Source organism: Sus scrofa, chromosome 9, assembly GCF_000003025.6.
Source record: "Sus scrofa isolate TJ Tabasco breed Duroc chromosome 9, Sscrofa11.1, whole genome shotgun sequence".
NCBI classification, from domain to species: Eukaryota; Metazoa; Chordata; class Mammalia; order Artiodactyla; family Suidae; genus Sus; species Sus scrofa.
Genome location: NC_010451.4, coordinates 1,200,608 through 1,218,197, shown reverse-complemented (window position 1 = coordinate 1,218,197; position 17,590 = coordinate 1,200,608). Strand labels below are relative to the sequence as shown.

General features: G+C 60.6%; 1 protein-coding gene across 2 annotated transcripts in view; it reads left to right on the top strand.

Annotated features, from left to right (window-relative positions):
• The window catches only part of TUB (tubby bipartite transcription factor), a 76,389-nt gene that overhangs the window by 42,012 nt on the left and 16,787 nt on the right, over window positions 1–17,590 (top strand). The window contains exon 1 of one of the 2 annotated variants that reach the window (XM_003129395.5): window positions 12,088–12,303. The exons of the other annotated variant lie outside the window; for it this stretch is intronic. Within the exon in view, the coding sequence (XP_003129443.2) occupies window positions 12,266–12,303 (38 nt within the window). The 5' untranslated portion in view covers window positions 12,088–12,265. Of the gene's footprint in view, window positions 1–12,087; window positions 12,304–17,590 lie in introns of those variants that run through there. 2 annotated transcript variants of the gene reach the window in all.

The following is a 17,590-nucleotide window of genomic DNA, read 5'->3' as shown; positions in this document are numbered from 1 at the left end:
GGCCGTGTGCCCTGTCCTGAGCCCAGTGGCCTCACGGGGCTGTGCCCCCACCCCCATCCGCTCCTCCGCCACAGGCCGGCCCTGTGGGGTGGGTGTTGAAGGGGCCACTCACTGGCGTCTCTGCTTTCCTCTCACCTCCCCGCAGACCTTGCTCCAAGGGCTGGAGCACAGGGAGCGTCCATGTGTTTCCCGAATTTCCTGTTGTTGCCAGAGATTCAGGATCAAACGCTCAGCCTGGCCCGCAGCCCGCAGGCCTGCCACACTCAGCGCCGGCCCAGCGCTCTCCTGCGCCCGAGTCTCCCTCGCCCCCTGCTCACGGAACCCGTATCCAGCCTCCGGGGTGGCCTGACCCGCTGCCGGCTCCGCTGCTCCCCCGAGCCCGTGCTGTCCCCCTGCCCCCGGTCAGAGCTTCGCCCACTGACGTCCCTCCCCTTGGGATTACCCTCTGAGAGTCCGTGTCCGCCTGCGTCCTCTGCTGCCCTGGCACCTCCACTGCCCAGCGCCACATCTGACTCATCCCTGGGTCCCAGGGACTCACGGGGCTGGTGCAGAGGGAGCCTCCGGGCTGAGATGCCCAGAGCTGGCCTGTGGGGCCACCCGGCCACCTGGCGTCTTTCTGTTCTCCCACCAAGTCCTGCTGTGGAAACCAGAAAAGGGGGTGCTGTCCCAGACTCTCCAGCCCCAGAAGCAAGGCTGGGCCGGGAGGGCCCATTCGTGCGCATCCTTTATCTCTGGATTGTGGGCGGAGCCCCGGGAGGGAGCCCCCCGCCAGGTCGCTCAGCAGGCAGAAGTTGTGACCAGAATTCCGGTCCCAGCGGGCTTTCTGCTCCGCCTGACTCTTCAGGCTTTTGCCTTTGCTCTTCTCCACGTAAACAGCAGCCGCAGTGACGTGGCACCAGCCCAGGTCTCAGGGCTCAGGTGGCTTCTCTGTCCCCTGCCGGACAACAGGTGCACCTCATTTGACGTCATCGCCACGTTGCGCCCCCGCTTTCTCATTTAGTCCTTTTTGGGGTCGTTAACATTTAAATCTCGTCCTGCTGGAGCCTGGGGTGTGTTTCTGGGTTGCTCATGCACCTCTGCTAACCTTTCCTGTGAGTTCCAGTCCATTGACCCCTGCTTTTGTTGTTGTCACTTACAAAATACTTCCGCGGGACAGTCCTCCTCCCATTAGCCATCACTGTCAGAGTTTTCGTCGCTTTTCTTGCTTAGTTTTTCTTTCCCTCCAGGTGATTTTTACGGGTCAAGAGCGAGGAAGTACCTCGTGGCAGGCCGCCCTCATCATGGGCACTGACACAGGTCGGTTGACCTGGGCTCTTATTCTTAGCGTGGAAATGGAAAAGAGGCCCACTGATGGGTGAACTAGACAGAGAGGGAAGCAGTGGTCCCGACTCCCTGACCAGCCCCTCCCGCACCGCTGCCCCCTAACCTGCCATCCTGGGGGGCGGGGTGGGGTGCCCGCGCGCGGGGCAGGCGTGCTCCCTCAGGATGGACGCAGCTGGTGCTGGCGGTCCCTCAGTGACCGTGGGTTTGCATGAGCCTGTCCGCAGCACCCGATGAGGGGGGAGCCTACAGCCCTGGCCACGCTCCTCGGAATGTGTGCCAGCTGCCCGGCAGCCTTCCCACCTCCTCGGTGGCGAGAGCCCAGGCTTTCCCCGCTGAGTCTGGCTCCACCCCAGGTCACTCTGCTTCGGTACAAGAGTCTGCCTCCCACGGTCCACGGTCCACTCTCCCAGAGTTGTCACCTCCAACACAGTACCACCGCTCTCGTTAAGCCAGTCGCACCCCAAAACACTCACCTTTCAGTACGGAGGGGACACCTCATCATCTTACAACCCAGCTGCTTGGTGAGACAGAATCTGGGAAAGTGGGGACTGACACTAGTCAGCAAAGCCAAGTGGCCACCTCGCCTTTCTCGTCGCAGAACCCTGGCTCACAAACCACCCTGCTGTGCCTGCCTGTGCTCAGGTCATCAGCTAAGGGACACCTGAGAGATCCCTGTGCGTTATCAAGTGTCAGAATCTGCTTCACATTTTGAACGAAGAGAAGTCTGATTGATAAAAAAGGACTACTTTACATAGTCGTCTTATCACGTAAGAATATATCAGGAATCTCCAGTCAAGTTCTTTTTATAAATCTCAATATATTTTATAATTTTCTTCACATGGATCACAAATAAGTTTCATTAATATTCTTTTCAAATGGGTTCCTGCATAATCTCCCCATTGTAAATGAGTTCTTTTTTCAATCTGTAAATGATTGTAATTTTATAACAGTAATAGAAACGTTACTGACTTTTTCTCTTTTTATCTGGGGACTTTAACGTTCTGATTCTGGAGCTTTCTCATTGATCCGCTTCAGTTTTCTCAGGACTCGGTGTGCCATTTGCCGTCATAACGATGGCTCTGCTTTCTCACCTCATAGACTAATGACTGTTCATCCCTGGGGCCCTCAGGAACTTTCAAAAAGTTGGGGTGGCTGGTTCGGCTCCATCCCCACTGCACCACCACCCTCAGGCTCAGAGTGGGGGCCGGGCCTGGAAGGGGTCGGGCTGGGAGGGAGGGTCCAGACCAAGGAGACGGCATGTGCAGAGGCTGAGAGAGTGGGAGCCTGGCTCGTCTGAGAGCAGCCCGGTTGGCTGCAGAGTGGACACCTGGTGGGTTTTGTAGACACCTTGAGTTTTCCTTTGGTATCTGAGCAGGGAGTGAGCGAGGATTTCTAGCAGCAGGTGCAGTGGCAGATCTGCGTTATGGAAAGAGGGTTCTCACTGCGTGTGGGAGCCGCCTGCGGGGCCCGAGGGAAAGCGGGTGCGTGCAGTTCGCTACCGTGTCCTCGCCTGGCTGTGGGCCAGGCCCTGCTCCAAATGCTGCCTGTGCCACCTCTTAAGTCTCGCAGGGAGTTTGTGGCTGAGCCTGGCTTGAGGCCAGCAGATCTGGCTCCAGAGTCGACACCTGATGCACACAGGTCATCCCACCCCACGGATGTGGTGTGGACGAGGAGGGTGGCATTGGAAACGGTGAGCAGCTTGAAGAAGGGGCCCAGCTGAGGACACATGTCGGATTTGATACCAGCAGGACCTGGTGATGGACTGGATGGTGGGGGGAGGGGGGAATATCAGGGTGCCAGGTTTTCCACATTTGGGGGGCCATTTGGGGTTTTCCTGGGACTTTGCTTCCTTTTCCACTGGGTTGTTCATCTGTGCTCATCACCGCTCCCCTTCCTCGTGGGGAGGGAGGCAGTTCGGCCCCTTTGCCAGGGTGCACTGTGCGTCTCCCGTGCGTCTGCTGGGTGAGGGCTGGCCTCTGCTCACTGCCATCTGCTCACGTTGTGAGCGCGGGCCGAGCCTGGCCTGAGTGTTCTCTGCTCTGCTCTTCCAGGGCGGGGGGGGGGGGGCATGTGAGTTCTTTTCATACAGATTGTCAGATAGGGGCCTGCAGAATGGAGCTCCAGTGATACCGGGGCCTTGGACACCATCCAAGCCAACCCCCTCCTCTTCTAGGTTAATACACCGAGGCCAAGGGCGCTGGGATGAAGCTTGCTCATGGTCGTGCCGGAGGTCAGGGACCTGGACCCAGAACTCAGGTTTCACGACATCCAGGGCACTAAAGGCCTCTTCGGATCAAGGACATTGGCCAACAGCATTAGCAGGTGTCTGGTCACCCGGCAGGGGACCAGGAAGATCCTACAGTGTCAGAGCCGAGAGGTGGGGTGGGACAAGGACAAAAACATTTGGGTTGAGCCAAAGAAACGGGACAATCCCTCCTGAAAACCAGACGGGCTGAGGTGCACGTTCAAGGAACCAGGACCCAACACAGGGACCTGGGGTCTTTGGAGCAGGTGCTCAGGAGGCTGGGGCAGAGCGGAGGGCAGCGTGAGCCTGAGGACCACACGGCAGCTCCCAGGGCCCCGCCTGCAGGGAAGGGAAACCTCTGAAGTCCATTCTGAGGCCAGCCCAGCTCGCCCATCTCTAGGGAGACCCAGGCGTCTTAACGACTGTGAGGGCCTGGTCAGGGCCAACAGGGCCAATCAAGCCTCATCCCTTGAGCAGAGCCGCTAGCTCCCTGCCAGCTGTGCTGTGCCAGCCTCAGGGCGGTGGGATCAGGAAGGGCAGGCTCTGGGGCAGCAGGGAGGACGGTGCCTGCAGAGGGAGCCTAGAGGGAGGGTGGGCTGTGATGAGGACCAGAAATGCAGGGTAGAGATGCAGAGAGAACTCCAGAGCATCCCGGAGTTGGAGAAAGGCAGAGCTGGGTACCACCCCACCCAGCCCCACCAGCCCTGGGTACCACCTCACTTGAGGCAATCTAGAAGGGGCTACCCAGAGCTAGGAGATGCTGAGAGCAAACCCCCACCCCACCCCACCCCACCCCCCACAAGAGCCCAGGTAAGGGCAGCAGCCACTGGCACTCCCTGCCCAGGCCCCAAAGTACAGGCTTTGCCGAGGCCAGTAACTCCTTGCTGTCATGACCGCCCACCGCGCTTATGCCTCCTGTCACATGATAGCTCCTCGGAGATGCAGTGAGCATCCGTGAGATGATACAGGTAACGCTGGCTTGGCGCGGTGCCGGCTCCCAGCCAGGGCTCAGTGAGCGGGAGCTTTAATGACTGAATGTTGTCATGTCTCCGTGGTGCTTTGGACTTTCGTCACAGCCATGACAGGTTCACGTTCCTTCTCGGGTTCAGCCTCACACACCCCTGCTTCCAGTAGGCATGACCTGCACTGCCCCCACTTAACAGATGAGGAAACTGAGGCCAGCGCAGGGGAGTGGCCCTTGGCCCCCCAGGGAGTTAGCAGCACAGAGAGGACGCGAAGTCCATTCTAAGTCTCGTGCGCTTTCCCTGCTGCGTGTTTCTTCTGTAAAATACAAGACTTTTATTATTGTTTCAGAGTTGAGCAAACCCTGTAATCATCATCTTTTGTCTCCTGCAGCTCTGCTGTAAAGAGATACAGTAGCAGAGGAATTTAGTGCTGGAAGGTGGGCTTTGAGGACTTCCCAGCCCCTGAATTTCATGAGGCACAGAGAGGCAGCCCACTCACTCCCCGTCCCTCAGCAACAAAGCCAGGACTGGCTTTCCTCTATCCTGCTGCCTCCAGAGGCCTTGGGGAATGTTCTCCCCGTTTCAGAGACGGCGGGAAAATCGAGCTGGTGAGGTAGCTCAGCTGGACTTCAATCCCGTAACTCTGTCTTAAAGGACACGGCTTCTTCCGTGACCTGGTGGCTTTCGAATCTGATGTTTATGAACCATTCGCAGCAGAAGGGAAGGGCTCCGGGGCAAAAAGATGAGGTGTTGGGGGTGGTAAACTTTGCAGACAGTTTCAGTTGCATTTCAGGGTCTGATTCCTCTTGCTAGAGAGGTGGGTTTGTGAATTCAGAGTGGGCTTGTTTAAAGCATAGTTCCATTTTAAATAACCATGGTTTTCTTAGATGAGGGGGGAAAAACAGGTCAAAGCTGCAAACTCGTAGGCTTTTCTCAAAGGTTACAAAATAAAATGTTCCTTGCTGGAGGCTGTAAAGGCACTGGCTCTGTTTGACAAAGGAGAGGGCTCTGCTAGATAAATCCTGCATTCTGAACCCCTGAGAACTCGCTCCCTCTCTTCCTGATCAGCTTAATTCCTTGTTGCTTATCTGCAAATCCAATAACGCGGGTCAAACAAACCCCTCCTGCAGGCTGAGCACAGGGCTGGGCGTCCTCCTCAGAAGCCTTTTCCTATTTATAACCTCAGCCCCTGCTCCTTGGGGAGCTGCGCTTAGAAGCCTGGTGGGGAGGGGGGCAGGGACACGGGGCCTCAGCGCTGAGGCACCCAGCCACGTTCCAGGCCCGCCTGGGTCCTCTGAGCAGGAAACGCTCAGCAGATCCTCCAAGTGGAGCTGGTAAACTGGGCGAAGAGCGGGTATTAAGCATCCTTCCCAGGCCTCCCCACCCCCCTGCAAGGTCAACTCCCTGGCTCCCAATTGCGATGATTTTAAGGCCCACGTGCAGTGGCCTGTGGCCATCTGGGTGCCATCTATGCGAGGGGACCAAGGCTAATTCAATTGCACAGCTTTAAGCTATTATTTATTCATTTACCGGAAACCATTGCTCACGGAGTGTTCATTTACTGTCTGTCCCTGAGCCGGGGGCTGGGGGGGGGGTCTGTGCTGAGAATCATCTTCGAGAGGTCTAAGGAGCCGCACCTGGAAGGAGGAAGCAGCTGGAAAGGAGGACGTGGTCCTGGGGCGGGGGGGTCCTGGGTGGCCTCGAGGACGGACTAGATTGTGTCTCGCCCGGGCAACTTGAATGAGACCATTTGTGCAGGTGCCTGAGCCGGATGCTTCCCTGCAACATTGCATCTCGTCTCAGAAACCCGTTCCTCTGGGGTTCCATTCCCCCAAAGATGCTTAGTGAGCCATCCTGTGAAGGGAAAATCATGGACTTAACCAAGTCCCAGGTGACAGACGCTTTGTACCCCCACCCCCGCCAATTTCCTCCATTAGAAATAAAGCTGGGGAGGAGTCCCCATGTGGCTCAGTGGGTTAAGACCCTGACATGGTGTCTGTGAGGACGCAGGTTCAATCCCCCGGTTAAGGACCAGCATGGCTGCAAAGCAAGGTTACAGATGCGGCTCAGATCCATGTGGCAGTGGCTGTGGTGTAGACCAGAAGCTGCAGCTGCGATTTGACCCCTAGCCTGGGAACCTCCATATGCCGCACATGCAACTGTAAACATTAAAAAAAGAGGGAGTTCCCGTCGTGGCTCAGCAGTTAACAAACCTGACTAGGATCCATGAGGATGCAGGTTGGATCCCTGGCCTTGCCCAGTGGGTTAAGGATCGGGCATTGCTGTGAGCTGTGGTGTAGGCCGGCAGCTGTAACTCCGATTCAGCCCCCAGCCTGGGAACTTCCGTGTGCTGCAGGTGTGGCCCTAAAAGGCAAAAAAAGAAAGGAAGGAAGGAAGGAAAGAAAGAAATACGGTGGGGTGACTGTCTCTGTACAGAAGCTTTGGCTCCAGTGTGTATTTCCCTCGGCTGGATTTCCAGGGCAGGAATTAATGAGTTGGGGCTGAGGCTTCCGTCACTGCTTTTTCTCTAGAGGATGGTCGTTAAGCCGTGGGCTCTAGAACTCTCCATTGCCTGAGCTTGGATTTGAACCCTGTCCCGTAGCATCTGTGGGACTTTGGGCAGGTTACGTAACCGCCTGCTTCTTCCTCTGCTGAGTGGGGATAATCACAGTGCCTCCCTCGGGGCGAAGTGAGGATTAGATGAGAGACGCATGGGTAACCGTTCGGCTGAACAGGCGGACGCGTGGATGGATCAGAACGTCTCCCCTGGTCTCTTCAATCTTACTCTGTGGGGCCGCCTTTCCCCTGACACCCAAGTGGAATGGAGGGTCCATCCTGGCCGTTTCCAGGTGACCAGAGTTTTCCTGCCAGTCATTAGTATGTCCTGTCTACACCTCAGGAGTTCCTGTTGTGGCTCAGTGGGTTAAGAACCCGACTAGTGTCCATGAGGTTGTGGGCTCAATCCCAGGCCTCACTCCGTGGGTTGAGGATCCGGCATTGCCATGAGCTGTGGTGTAGGTCACAGATGTGGCTTGGATCCCGTGTGGCTGTGGCTGTGGTGTAGGCTGGCTGCTGCAGCTCCGATTGGACCCCTAGCCTGGGAACCTCCATAGGCCTCAGGTGCATCCCTAAAAAAGAAAAAAATAAGAATAAAAAAATATAAAAATAAAATAAACCTCCAACAAGCCTTTTTTTCCAGCCTCATATTTTTTACGCACCAGAGATGGGTGCCGGCTAATGGCACAGCCTCTTCTCCATGTCACATTGGGGGTGTCCCCCTCACGCCGCAAGGTGACACCTGTGGCCTCCGCGGGAGAATTCCGTTTCCTCCCCTGCTGCCTGTTTGCTTTTCTGAAGCCCGGGGAGGGCGCCTGGCATGGAGCAAGCGCGTCCCGCACAGATGACGGTCGCGGGTGACCCCGCCTCAGAGGCGCCGTCTCCATCGTCTTCATCACGGCGACACTGGCTCTCCGTCCGGGACCCTGGCTCAGCTGAGTGTCACGTTTCCTTTATGTCGAGATCATTTTTGTTGTTGTCGTGGAGGTTTTTACTTGCTGTTCCCTCAGCAGCGATTTGGAAAGTAGACGTGTGGTTTTTAATTCCACCAGCGGTTACCTTACATTTTTCCAGCGGGGCTGCTTTCCCCCCTGACACCTAGGTGAGGCGGAGCGTAAATCCCATGGCTTTCCTGGCCGTTTCCAGGTGACCAGAGGTTGTCCTGTCCGTGACTAGTCCATGTGTGCCGCCGTCTTGCCAGGACGTCTGCCCCGGGCTTTTTTTTCCACCAGGCCCGTGGCTTGTGGAAGTTCCTGGGTCAGGGATCAAACCTGTGCCATAGCAGCGACCCAAGCTGCTGTAGTGACACCACCAGGTCCTTACCCCACTGTGCCACAAGGGAACTCCTGCCCCACAGCTTTCGGCGGGACCTGGGCTCTGGTGTAAAGCCGTCCTTCTCTGTTCTGGAACTTCCCGTTCACCACTTAGCGGTTGTCAGTCCCTCTGCTCTTGTCTCGCTTTATCCTCCGTTTTGCTCCCAATTCTTTCTTCCTAAAAGGACCATTTGGACAGGTTTCCCTTGGCTTAAAACCTACCTCTTCGTGATTCTCCATCGGCTACAGGAGGAGATCGGCCCCTCAGCTGGGTGCTCAGAGGCCGTGGGATCGGGCCTCAGCTTCACTGCCGGGCCCTTTTGCTGCCGCGCCGAGCGCTCGCCTCCCCACCCCCGCCCTCGGGCCTGTGCCTGGGGTTGGGGCGCATCGGTCACAGTTTCACCCCCCTGCCTTTGCTCACGTCATCCTCTCTGCCTGGAAAGCCCTTTGGTAAGAAGAGCCTGGCGCGGGGCCTGACCGATTGGAGAATCTCGGGAACTGTGAAACGTCCCCCTTCCCTCTCATCCATCTGTCAAAACCCTCCTCGTCCTTCAAGGCCCAGTTCCACTGTCACCCCTTTTCACTCTCCGGAAAGGCCTGTCCTAACCTGGCCATCCCCCCCCCCGCCCCCGCCCTCTGTACCCCTCGTTTGTGAGGCCAGCAGCTTGGCCAGCCTGAAAGCTCCCTGGGAGCAGGGCCCAGCCCGACCCCTGTCACAGTGCTGCACGGAGCCTTGCGGGGGCGAGGTGACGTTGGGTCCATGCGTGGCCTTTCCCAGGACGCAAGCGTGCATGGCCAGCCTGCGGGCAGGGCACCGTGGAACTTGGATAGATATCCATTTATTATTCATAGCCTCTTGCTTCCAACGTTGACCAGAGGTGGCCCACACTCAGTAAAACGGTTCAATTAGAAACAGAAGATTGAAGAAGCCACGTGGACGTGACAAGGTACCAAAAGGCTAAATGTCCCCCTTGGCAGGAGCAGCCTGGCTGCAGGGAGCTTGCCCAGGGCTCCTCTCCCGCTGGGGTGGCAGACGGGAAGGTCTCCTCCCGGCTTCCTCTGTCCCCACGCCTTCTTTCACGCCCTCACAAGTCACGGCCACGCAGTGAGGCTAGGATGCCACGAGGAGGATTTAAATTCACAGCAAATACCTCGTCCTTGAGGCATCAGACCCGGGCGGGGGGCAGGGGGGGCTGCTGGGCTTCAGGGAGATGTGCTTGTTCCTGGGCCAACTGGCTGAGCGGAGGCACTTCTGGAAGGGTCACCGCGGCACGGCTGTGTTTTCACCATGGCCTAGGACGGTATTCTGCGCGGGGCTTTCTGGAGTGATTTTTCGGTGGAAGCCAAGGGCATATGCTTAAAACGTCACCCAGGAAAGCCATTTGAGCAGCAAAGCCCATTGCCAGTTCTGAGCTGGGTGTGACCTCTCGCACGTCCCCTGAGAACTCACGGAAGCACACACTTGGCCCCTCCCCAAGCACACGCAGCAACGCAGCAACTGACACATGTTCTTGTGCAGACCCATTCTGTCTGCAGGGACCCGACATCCCCCCCAACACACACACCCACACCCATCCACACACATGCGCGCGCGCACACACACTCCTGCCACATGGCTCACAGCCCCACTGGCTCCCCCACATCCCACGTGCACACACAGCCTCTGCAGGAAGCAACGTGGAGAGCTGTCTCTGCACCTCACTCTGCCTCCAGATTTTGTCTCTTAGGACAGAACCCGAAGTGTCTGTTTAGTAGATTCAATGACTCCAGGCTCCAGAGACCTTGCAGCTTGATTCCGATGGCTTTAAGGTGTCAGATAATTTGGGAACAATGAACAGCAGCCTCAGTCCTTGAAGGGGAGGGTCTTCTAAGCTCACCGCTGCAGTGGAGCCGCTGCTGGGCTGGAGGGCGGGCCTGACCCCTTGCTTCTAGGCGGGCTCTGTGCACAGGTCCTGACAGACGGTGGCCTTCAGGTCATGCTTTGCTGTGCCACCTGGGCCTCCCTGGCAGGGACCAGTCCCTTTCTGCCGCCCTTTCTCAGAGCCTGACGGGTGAAAACAGAGCCCCAGGGCAAGCGTCTCAGCAGGCAAGGAAACGGTGGCATTTTCTGCGCCCCCACCCCCAGGCCCTGCTGCCCCCACCCCCAGGCTCTGCTGTGGGGTGATTTCTGTGTGTCAGCTGTCTGTCTCATTGACGGTGATAGCTCTTGGGGCCTGGCACATCATCAGAGGTCACAGCCTTTGGAGAGCAGCCGTGCTGTGCCAGGCAGAGCTGGATCTGACCTGTCCTGCACTCCTGAAGCCTGGAGAAGGGGGGCCGGGTGTGCGTGTGCATGTGTACCGCCAGAGCTGTGACAGGCAGGAGGGCGGCTGAGGACAAGGGCTGTGGACCCAGACTGCTAGTGTGTGAAGGCGGGCGTCACCAGTGACCAGCTGTGTGGCTTCAGGCAGGAGCCTTGCCTTCTCTCTGCATCGCGTCTTCTGCTAGGAAATGGGTATGGAGAGTCCTGGCTGTGGATCCAGGGCAGCAGGAGGGGGCCTCCCTCGGCTCAGCTGGCTGTCCTCACGCTGCCCCCGCCAGTCGGTCGGGCTGTCCGTGGATCCCACGCGGCCGCTCTTCTGGCCTGGTTGGGGGAGGGCGCTGCTGAATCCAGGCTGCACGTGAGGACACACAGCTGCAGGGTGGAGCCGGTGCCCTCGGCAGACCCCCCCCCCCAGATCACTGGCCTCGCCTCCCGCCTCCACCAGCCCAGCTGTGGCTCTGCCACCCTTCACCTGACATGCCACGATTTGCTTTGCAGTCGGTGCTGGGGACAGCCAGGACCTCCTCAGAGCGGAGAGGTTTTGGCCTCCGTTTAAGTGTGGCCCTAGCAAGGGCTTTGGGGGATAGAGGCCCTGGCTCCTTTTCGGCTCCATCCCTGCCTGTGGCTTCTGTCCTTGGGCATCTTCGCCTTCCTAGGATTTACTCTCTGGGGTAACTACTCGCGATTCCAGGCCATTGCGGAGATTAAGTGATACAAACTTAGAAGGGCTGGGGATGCAAGGACCGGAATTGTTACCCTTGTCTTGACGGCTGTTTCTTGGGGGGCGGGGGACTCCTCCGGCAGGAACCGCCTCCTTTAGAAAGAAGGTTCCCTCCCGGGTTGGGGGACGTGTGAGAACTGGAGGCAGCTGGAGCAGTAGGGAGGGGGGCTGCCCTGGACCTCTTTCGTCTTTCCTGACATCCCTCCCTTCCTACACAACCGGATCCCACCCCCACTTCTGCCCCTCCCCCCGTTCGAGCAGCGGTTTTCCGTTCCTTGGTGGACACAGGTGGGCCAGGCGTGTAGGTAGATGCGAGAATGATCACCATCTCGCCAAGGAGGAAACTGAGGCTCTGAGGTCGGGGATCCGCCAAGTGGGGCGCGAGGATGCTCACGAGCGCGTGCTGGGCCTCGGACCCGCGGTTCCGGCGCGGGGCGGGGGTGGGGGGTGGGGGCGGGCAGGGGGCGGGGTCTCTCCGGGGGCGGGGCGAGGGCGGAGGGGGCGGGCCGCCGCGGCCGCGCAGAACCCGGCTCGGCGCGCGGGACCAAGCCCCTCTGGCGGCGGCGCCGGGCCGTGCGGGCCGCCTCTCCCGCCTCCACGCGCGCTCCCGCCCGCCGCGGCCCCGCGCGCTCCGCCGCTTCGCCCATCGCGCCGCGCAGGCAGCCGCTCGCCGAGTCCGCGGCCGGGGCCCTGGCGTGCAGCGCGGGCCTCGGCGGGGCCCAGCGCCCCGGCCCGGGAGGATGCGGCCCGGGGCGGCCCCGGAGCTGAGCAGGGCCCCCGCTCCGGCCCCCGCGGGCCCCGGCCTCCCGAGTCGCAGCCGCCGCCCCGCCCCCGAGAGACATGACTTCCAAGCCGCATTCCGACTGGATTCCCTACAGGTACGCGGGCGCCGGCCCCACCTTCCCTTCGACTCGGGGCCGCGGGCCCGGCCCACCTCTTCCATCGCTGAGGGCGCGGGGCAGAGCCGAGGGCGCCGGGCCGGGGTGCCCAGCCCCTGGAACTCGGGGCCCGGGGCTGGCCGGGGACCCTGGGCCGGGGCGCGGGACAGCTGTACCCTCCCCACCTGGCCCAACACCAGGGTCGCGGGTTGGAGGCTCCGGGCCTTTCTGTCCCAACTTTGGGGGGCCCTGGTGGACCGAACCCACCTGCCCTGCCCCCTCTCTCCTTATCTGCCGGGGTCGCTGGAAGGGCCAGTGTTCCCGGCCTGTGCGGGCCTTGTTGGGGCTGGCAGCGCCCTGTGGCCTCTGGGGAGGAGTGAGCCGTGCTGGGCCTCGTCCTAGGCCCAGGCACGGGTCACACGCCACTAGAGCCGCGTGTGCACACCCATGCATCTGCAGGCGTGCACCTGGAGGACGTCCACTGGTCAGTTCACACACTTAGAGCACACATTCCTGGAGACAGGCCTTCCGAACTAAAGCAGAGGCTGCTCATACATCCCCGCACCCTACACGGCTCCACACCCGCCCGCTGCTTCTGGGGCTCGCACAGGTGCGCTCCTGCCTGGCTTTGCCTCGCCGCAGCCTATATTTGGAGACCGCCTGCCACCTACTACCCACATGCAGGTACTACCCCTGTCTTTCAGGGACCCGGAAGTCCGCGTGCTGTAACTGGCTTATCCCTGGACACACACCAACTCACAGTACATGGGAACTGCCTCTCCCTGTGTACAGGAGCACCTCCGAACCCGGACGCACTCGGGGAAGCATGGCCGTCCTGAGTTCCCTAGGCTGTGCCCTGTGCCAGGGACAGCTGTGCTTTCCCGCCTGTGGAGGGCCGGGTGGGGGAGGGTCGCCCGCGCGTCACCCAGGTGCGGGCCATTCGGCATCCACTCTCCTCCGTGCTCGCCTTACCACTGGAGGGGCTGCTCATCGCCATGGCAGCGCCAGATCCTTGCCCACCCATTGGTTCTTTGGTTGCCATGGGCTACGGGGCTCTCTCCAGGCCTCCCCAGAGGCTCATGCGTGGCAGAGGGATGCCTGAGGGCGAAAGTCCACTGTTCCTACAGGCCCAGGTGCACCTGCCTGGGGCAGGTGGGCACAGACCCTCGGGACCTGCCTTGTGACACAGCCTGCTCTCGGGGGGACCTGATTCCAGTCACTGACAGAGGATAATTCTGACAGAGCTCTTCCATGAGTCTGTCCAGACAGCATCCAAAATGGAAACCAGCTGAAACCGCCTGAGGCTTGTTAAAAGCAGATCCTTCTGCAAACGAGCTGCTGTGACTGGCCTGGGGCTTCAGGGTTCTCTTGAGAATTGCCATTGTCTCTACTTTCCGTTCCTTTGGGGGCTCCAGGGCAGGGTTTGTGGGTGCCCCTCCCACCGGCACACACACTCGTGTGCACGCACACGTCAACCCAGGCTGTCCTGCAGGCTTATGCAGACACCCCGCAGAGTCTCCTGTAGACCAGGGGACTGTGGCCGTGGTGGCACAGGAGGGCTGTCACCCCGCACAGGGCATCCCAGCAGGGGGCACACGTGCTGTTAGAGCATCCCGACCTTCCTGACACACGTGGGCTAAGCACCTTCTAGAACAGAGTGCACGGGCATCACAGAGCGTCATCACCTTTTCTCACCACCCAGCAGAGGTGCCTCCTGTGGGCCAGGGGGCCTGGTGCCGTGGGAATACCCATGGAGGGCTGATGGCAGGGTGGCAGCCGCAGACTAACGCAGGGGGCCGGGAGGGGACGGGTCCGCACCTGGGGCTGTGGACCTGAGGGCCTGTGGAGGACCTGCCAGGCTGGGGGCCAGGCCAGGTCCTGGTGCAAGGCAGCCTCTCCCAGGAGCCAAAGACCAAAGCGGCCTGTGGAGTGAGTGCACGGGTCTGCCTCAAAGCGGGGAGGCGCAAGCTGTCTCCGCCAGGGCTCTCCTCCAGCAAATGCGCAGGCACTTCCCAGCCCAGGCCAGCCACTCCCTCATTCCTCTCCTGGGGCCACACGCTCCATCTGGAGCACAGAATCCTGCCACCCCAGAGCCCTGCCCGAGAGCAGCTTGGCAGCCTGGGCCTTGCCCTGTCACCGTCCGGGTGTGCTGCCCCCCCCGCCCCTGGCTCTGTGGCAGAGCCGGTAGTTTTTTCCCCGGGGGCGGGCCGGGGTCAGAGGTTGCCAGACTGCCGTCCTGCTGGGGCCTTTCCAAGCCCGGGCCTGAGTGTGGACTCCAGAATGGGGATTGCTGGCTGAGAGCAGGACATGCAGATCGCGTCCTGCTCTGACAGGGCTGCGGATTGCAATCAAAGCTGCATGCCGGCCTGATCACACAGAAAACTGGGCCAGAGATGGCCCGGCAGCGCCCCTGCAGAGGAAGGAGGGCGGCGGGCACGCGTGCACGCGCCTCGGGGTGGGGGTTCCCTCGCTTCCCAGCAGGTCGGGGCTGGAAGGTGTGGTTTGGTCTGGGAAGCCAGGTCTGTCCCTAGCTGTCAGCTCTCCTGGCGGGGCTTCTGCTCCCTCTGCAGTGGTGGCACCTGCACTCCCGGGCCGGCTCGTTCTCTTTGGGGCAGAGGCATTGGTGCTGATCCTCTTGCGGGCAGCTGTGACTCCGTTTGTGACGGTCGTGGGCTAATCGCACCCTCTGACGTACAAGGGGGCCGTTCGCTTGTGAAGCGGAACAACGGGAGTAAATTTCGCCTTTTTTCTGTTATTTCTACTCGTGATTATTTTTTCTGCCATTCTCTTTTCCCCTGTGTTCTTGGGGGGTCATAAACCCCCCCCGCCCTGTTCATGACTTGACAACCTTGAATGGGTTTGCGGGTCAGGTGTGTTGGAGGATGGGCATGTCGCCGGCCGGGTCCCTGTCATCAGGGCTGCGTCTGCGAGGCCCTGCAGCCGTTGCCCTGGGCCTCCCTCACCTCCGTGAACTCTGGCGGAGCAGGGGCCTGACCTGGAGAGCCGTCTGTGCGCCCGGCGTGAGCTGGCAGGGACAGAGGCCCACTGCTTGGAATCCGAGTGGTATCCCCAGGCAGCTTCGAGGCCTGAGAGGGCAGGGCCTTCCCGCCACGGCCGGAGAAGCAGGGCTGTGGGTCCAGAGGGAGACTCTCAGGCGGGCACGCTCCCGGGGCGTCCTTGCAGACGGTCTGCCGTCGCGTCCCCGGGGTCTACCCTCCTCCGGGTCCTTGTTACGATCTGCCTTGTCACTCTGACCCTCTCAGTCGTGCCCCCTGGGGAGGGCCTCCGGGGACCCCCACCCCGGCCCGCAGCTTCACCGCCGGCAGCTGCGCCTCGTCCCCAGGGCTTCTGTGCACGCGCAGTTTGCGTCTTCGGGAGGTCCTCCCGCTGCCGCCCGGGGTGGAAGGAGTAGGACAAACGGGGTTGACAGGTGACTCCGGGAGCAGCTGGCCTCGCCCTGGTCTCTGCCCTCCTCCAGTTCGGGTCCTGGAGCCACAGGCAGGGTCCTGTGTGTGGCCTGTCCAGCACTGACCCCTGCTGCTGCCACCGCCCTCCAGCCCTCACCACCCTGGGGGTGGCTTTGACACTGACCCGTCCCCTGGGGGCCTCTGTGCACAAATCCTCAGAGCCTGTCATCAGGCTGGCGTCCCGCCCCACCCGCTCCATCCCGCCCGCGCGGAGGACCTGGGTTGGGGGCCCACCTGTCCGAGTCGGTCACCTCCTCTTAGGTGTCCAGGGTCGGCTGAACCATCCACCTTAGTGATCAGTTAGTACAGCTTCCTCTGTGTCGGCCTCTAAGTCTGCCGAGAGGCCTGCCTTGTGTCACGTCATCGGTGCTGGAGACCGTCTGTGACTGTGGCCTGACCCTGTTGCCAAACCCGTGACCGTCTGGCCAGGCGCCCCGCTTACACGGCTGCCTCTTTCCCACATGGATTCTTCACCCATCCCTTTGGCTCCATGCGGAAGCCTGGCTGTCCGGTCCTCCCGTCTTTGCTGATGGGCCAGCGGACTCGCGCCCTGACCTGCCGGCCTGCTCGGCCTTGCTTGGGACAGTCCTGAACTCCTAGCCTGCAGCCGGCCCTCCGCGGTCGTCCCTTGGGACCAGGGAGGGCTGCGCTGGCCCTCCCGTCATGCAAACTCTGGTCTCTTCCCCCGTCTGAACGGAAGGCTCCCTTCGCAGGCTGCATACTCCAGCCTTAGGGCAACGCCTCGGTGGGTTTTGGTTTGGATTGGGTTTTTTGTTTGTTTTTTTCCATATTATCTTCCCTCATGTTCCATCAGGGATTAGACGTGGTTTCCTGTGCTACCAGCAGGGCCCCATTGCTTATCCACTTCAGTGTAGTAGTTTGCACCTACTAACCCCCAAACCCCAGTCCATCCCACTCCCCCTGCTCCTTGGCAACCACAAGTCTGTTCTCGTGTCCATGAGTCTGTTCTTTTCTGCAGACAGGTTCCTTTGTGCTGGGTATTGGATTCCAGATCTAAGCGATGCCCTAGGGCGCGTGTGTTTCTCTTTCTGACCGAGCGGGGGAGCCTCGGCCCCTTGCTCTTCAGAGGCACCAGCCAGGCTCCTGGTCTCCGCCCGCATGACTGCGCCTTAGATCCCCGATGACACTTGCTTTAAGAGAGACTGGGAGGTGGGGGGCCCCGGCCATCTCCCCAACGGTTCCGAAAGGCCACGTGGGGGCCGCGTGCCCCCAGTGGTGTGGACACATGGGTGAGTTTGGGAGCCAGTGGTTGGAGCGGAGCCGCCTCATCCCAGGAGGCTGGAACTCTGGTCAGCAGCGTGGCCCCCTTTCTGGAGCTGCCCTGCCCCTCCTCTTTTGCTTCCGTATCCCAGGCAGCCACTAGGCAGCAGCAGCCACAGAGCTGGGCGTGCTGGGGGCCTGGTGCTGGACACGTTGGCAGCCAGGCCCCGGGTAGCCTTTCCTCCCCCGACGGCCCACTTCCCGGTTGCCCGAGTCCAGCAGGGGCAGCGTCCCCTGAGACTGGGCAGGGAGGAGGGCAGAGTGGGCATGAAGACGGGTCTGCCCTGACGTGGGCCTGGCCCCGAGGCCTCGGCTCAGCTTCGGGGGATGAGCGCGTGCGTGGAGGGTGGGGCCTAGGAAGAGACGGGGACCTGAGGTCCTAACTGTAGGCCAAGTCCGGCTTTTCCAGCCCACGGGAAAAAGTGGCCTTGACACCTTGTTGCCACACGTGCTTCCCCTTCAGGTGTCTCTCTGGCGCCTCAGCAGCAGCACGGCTGGGGAGGGGTGGCTCCCTGGGAGGGAAGGGACACCGCAGACCG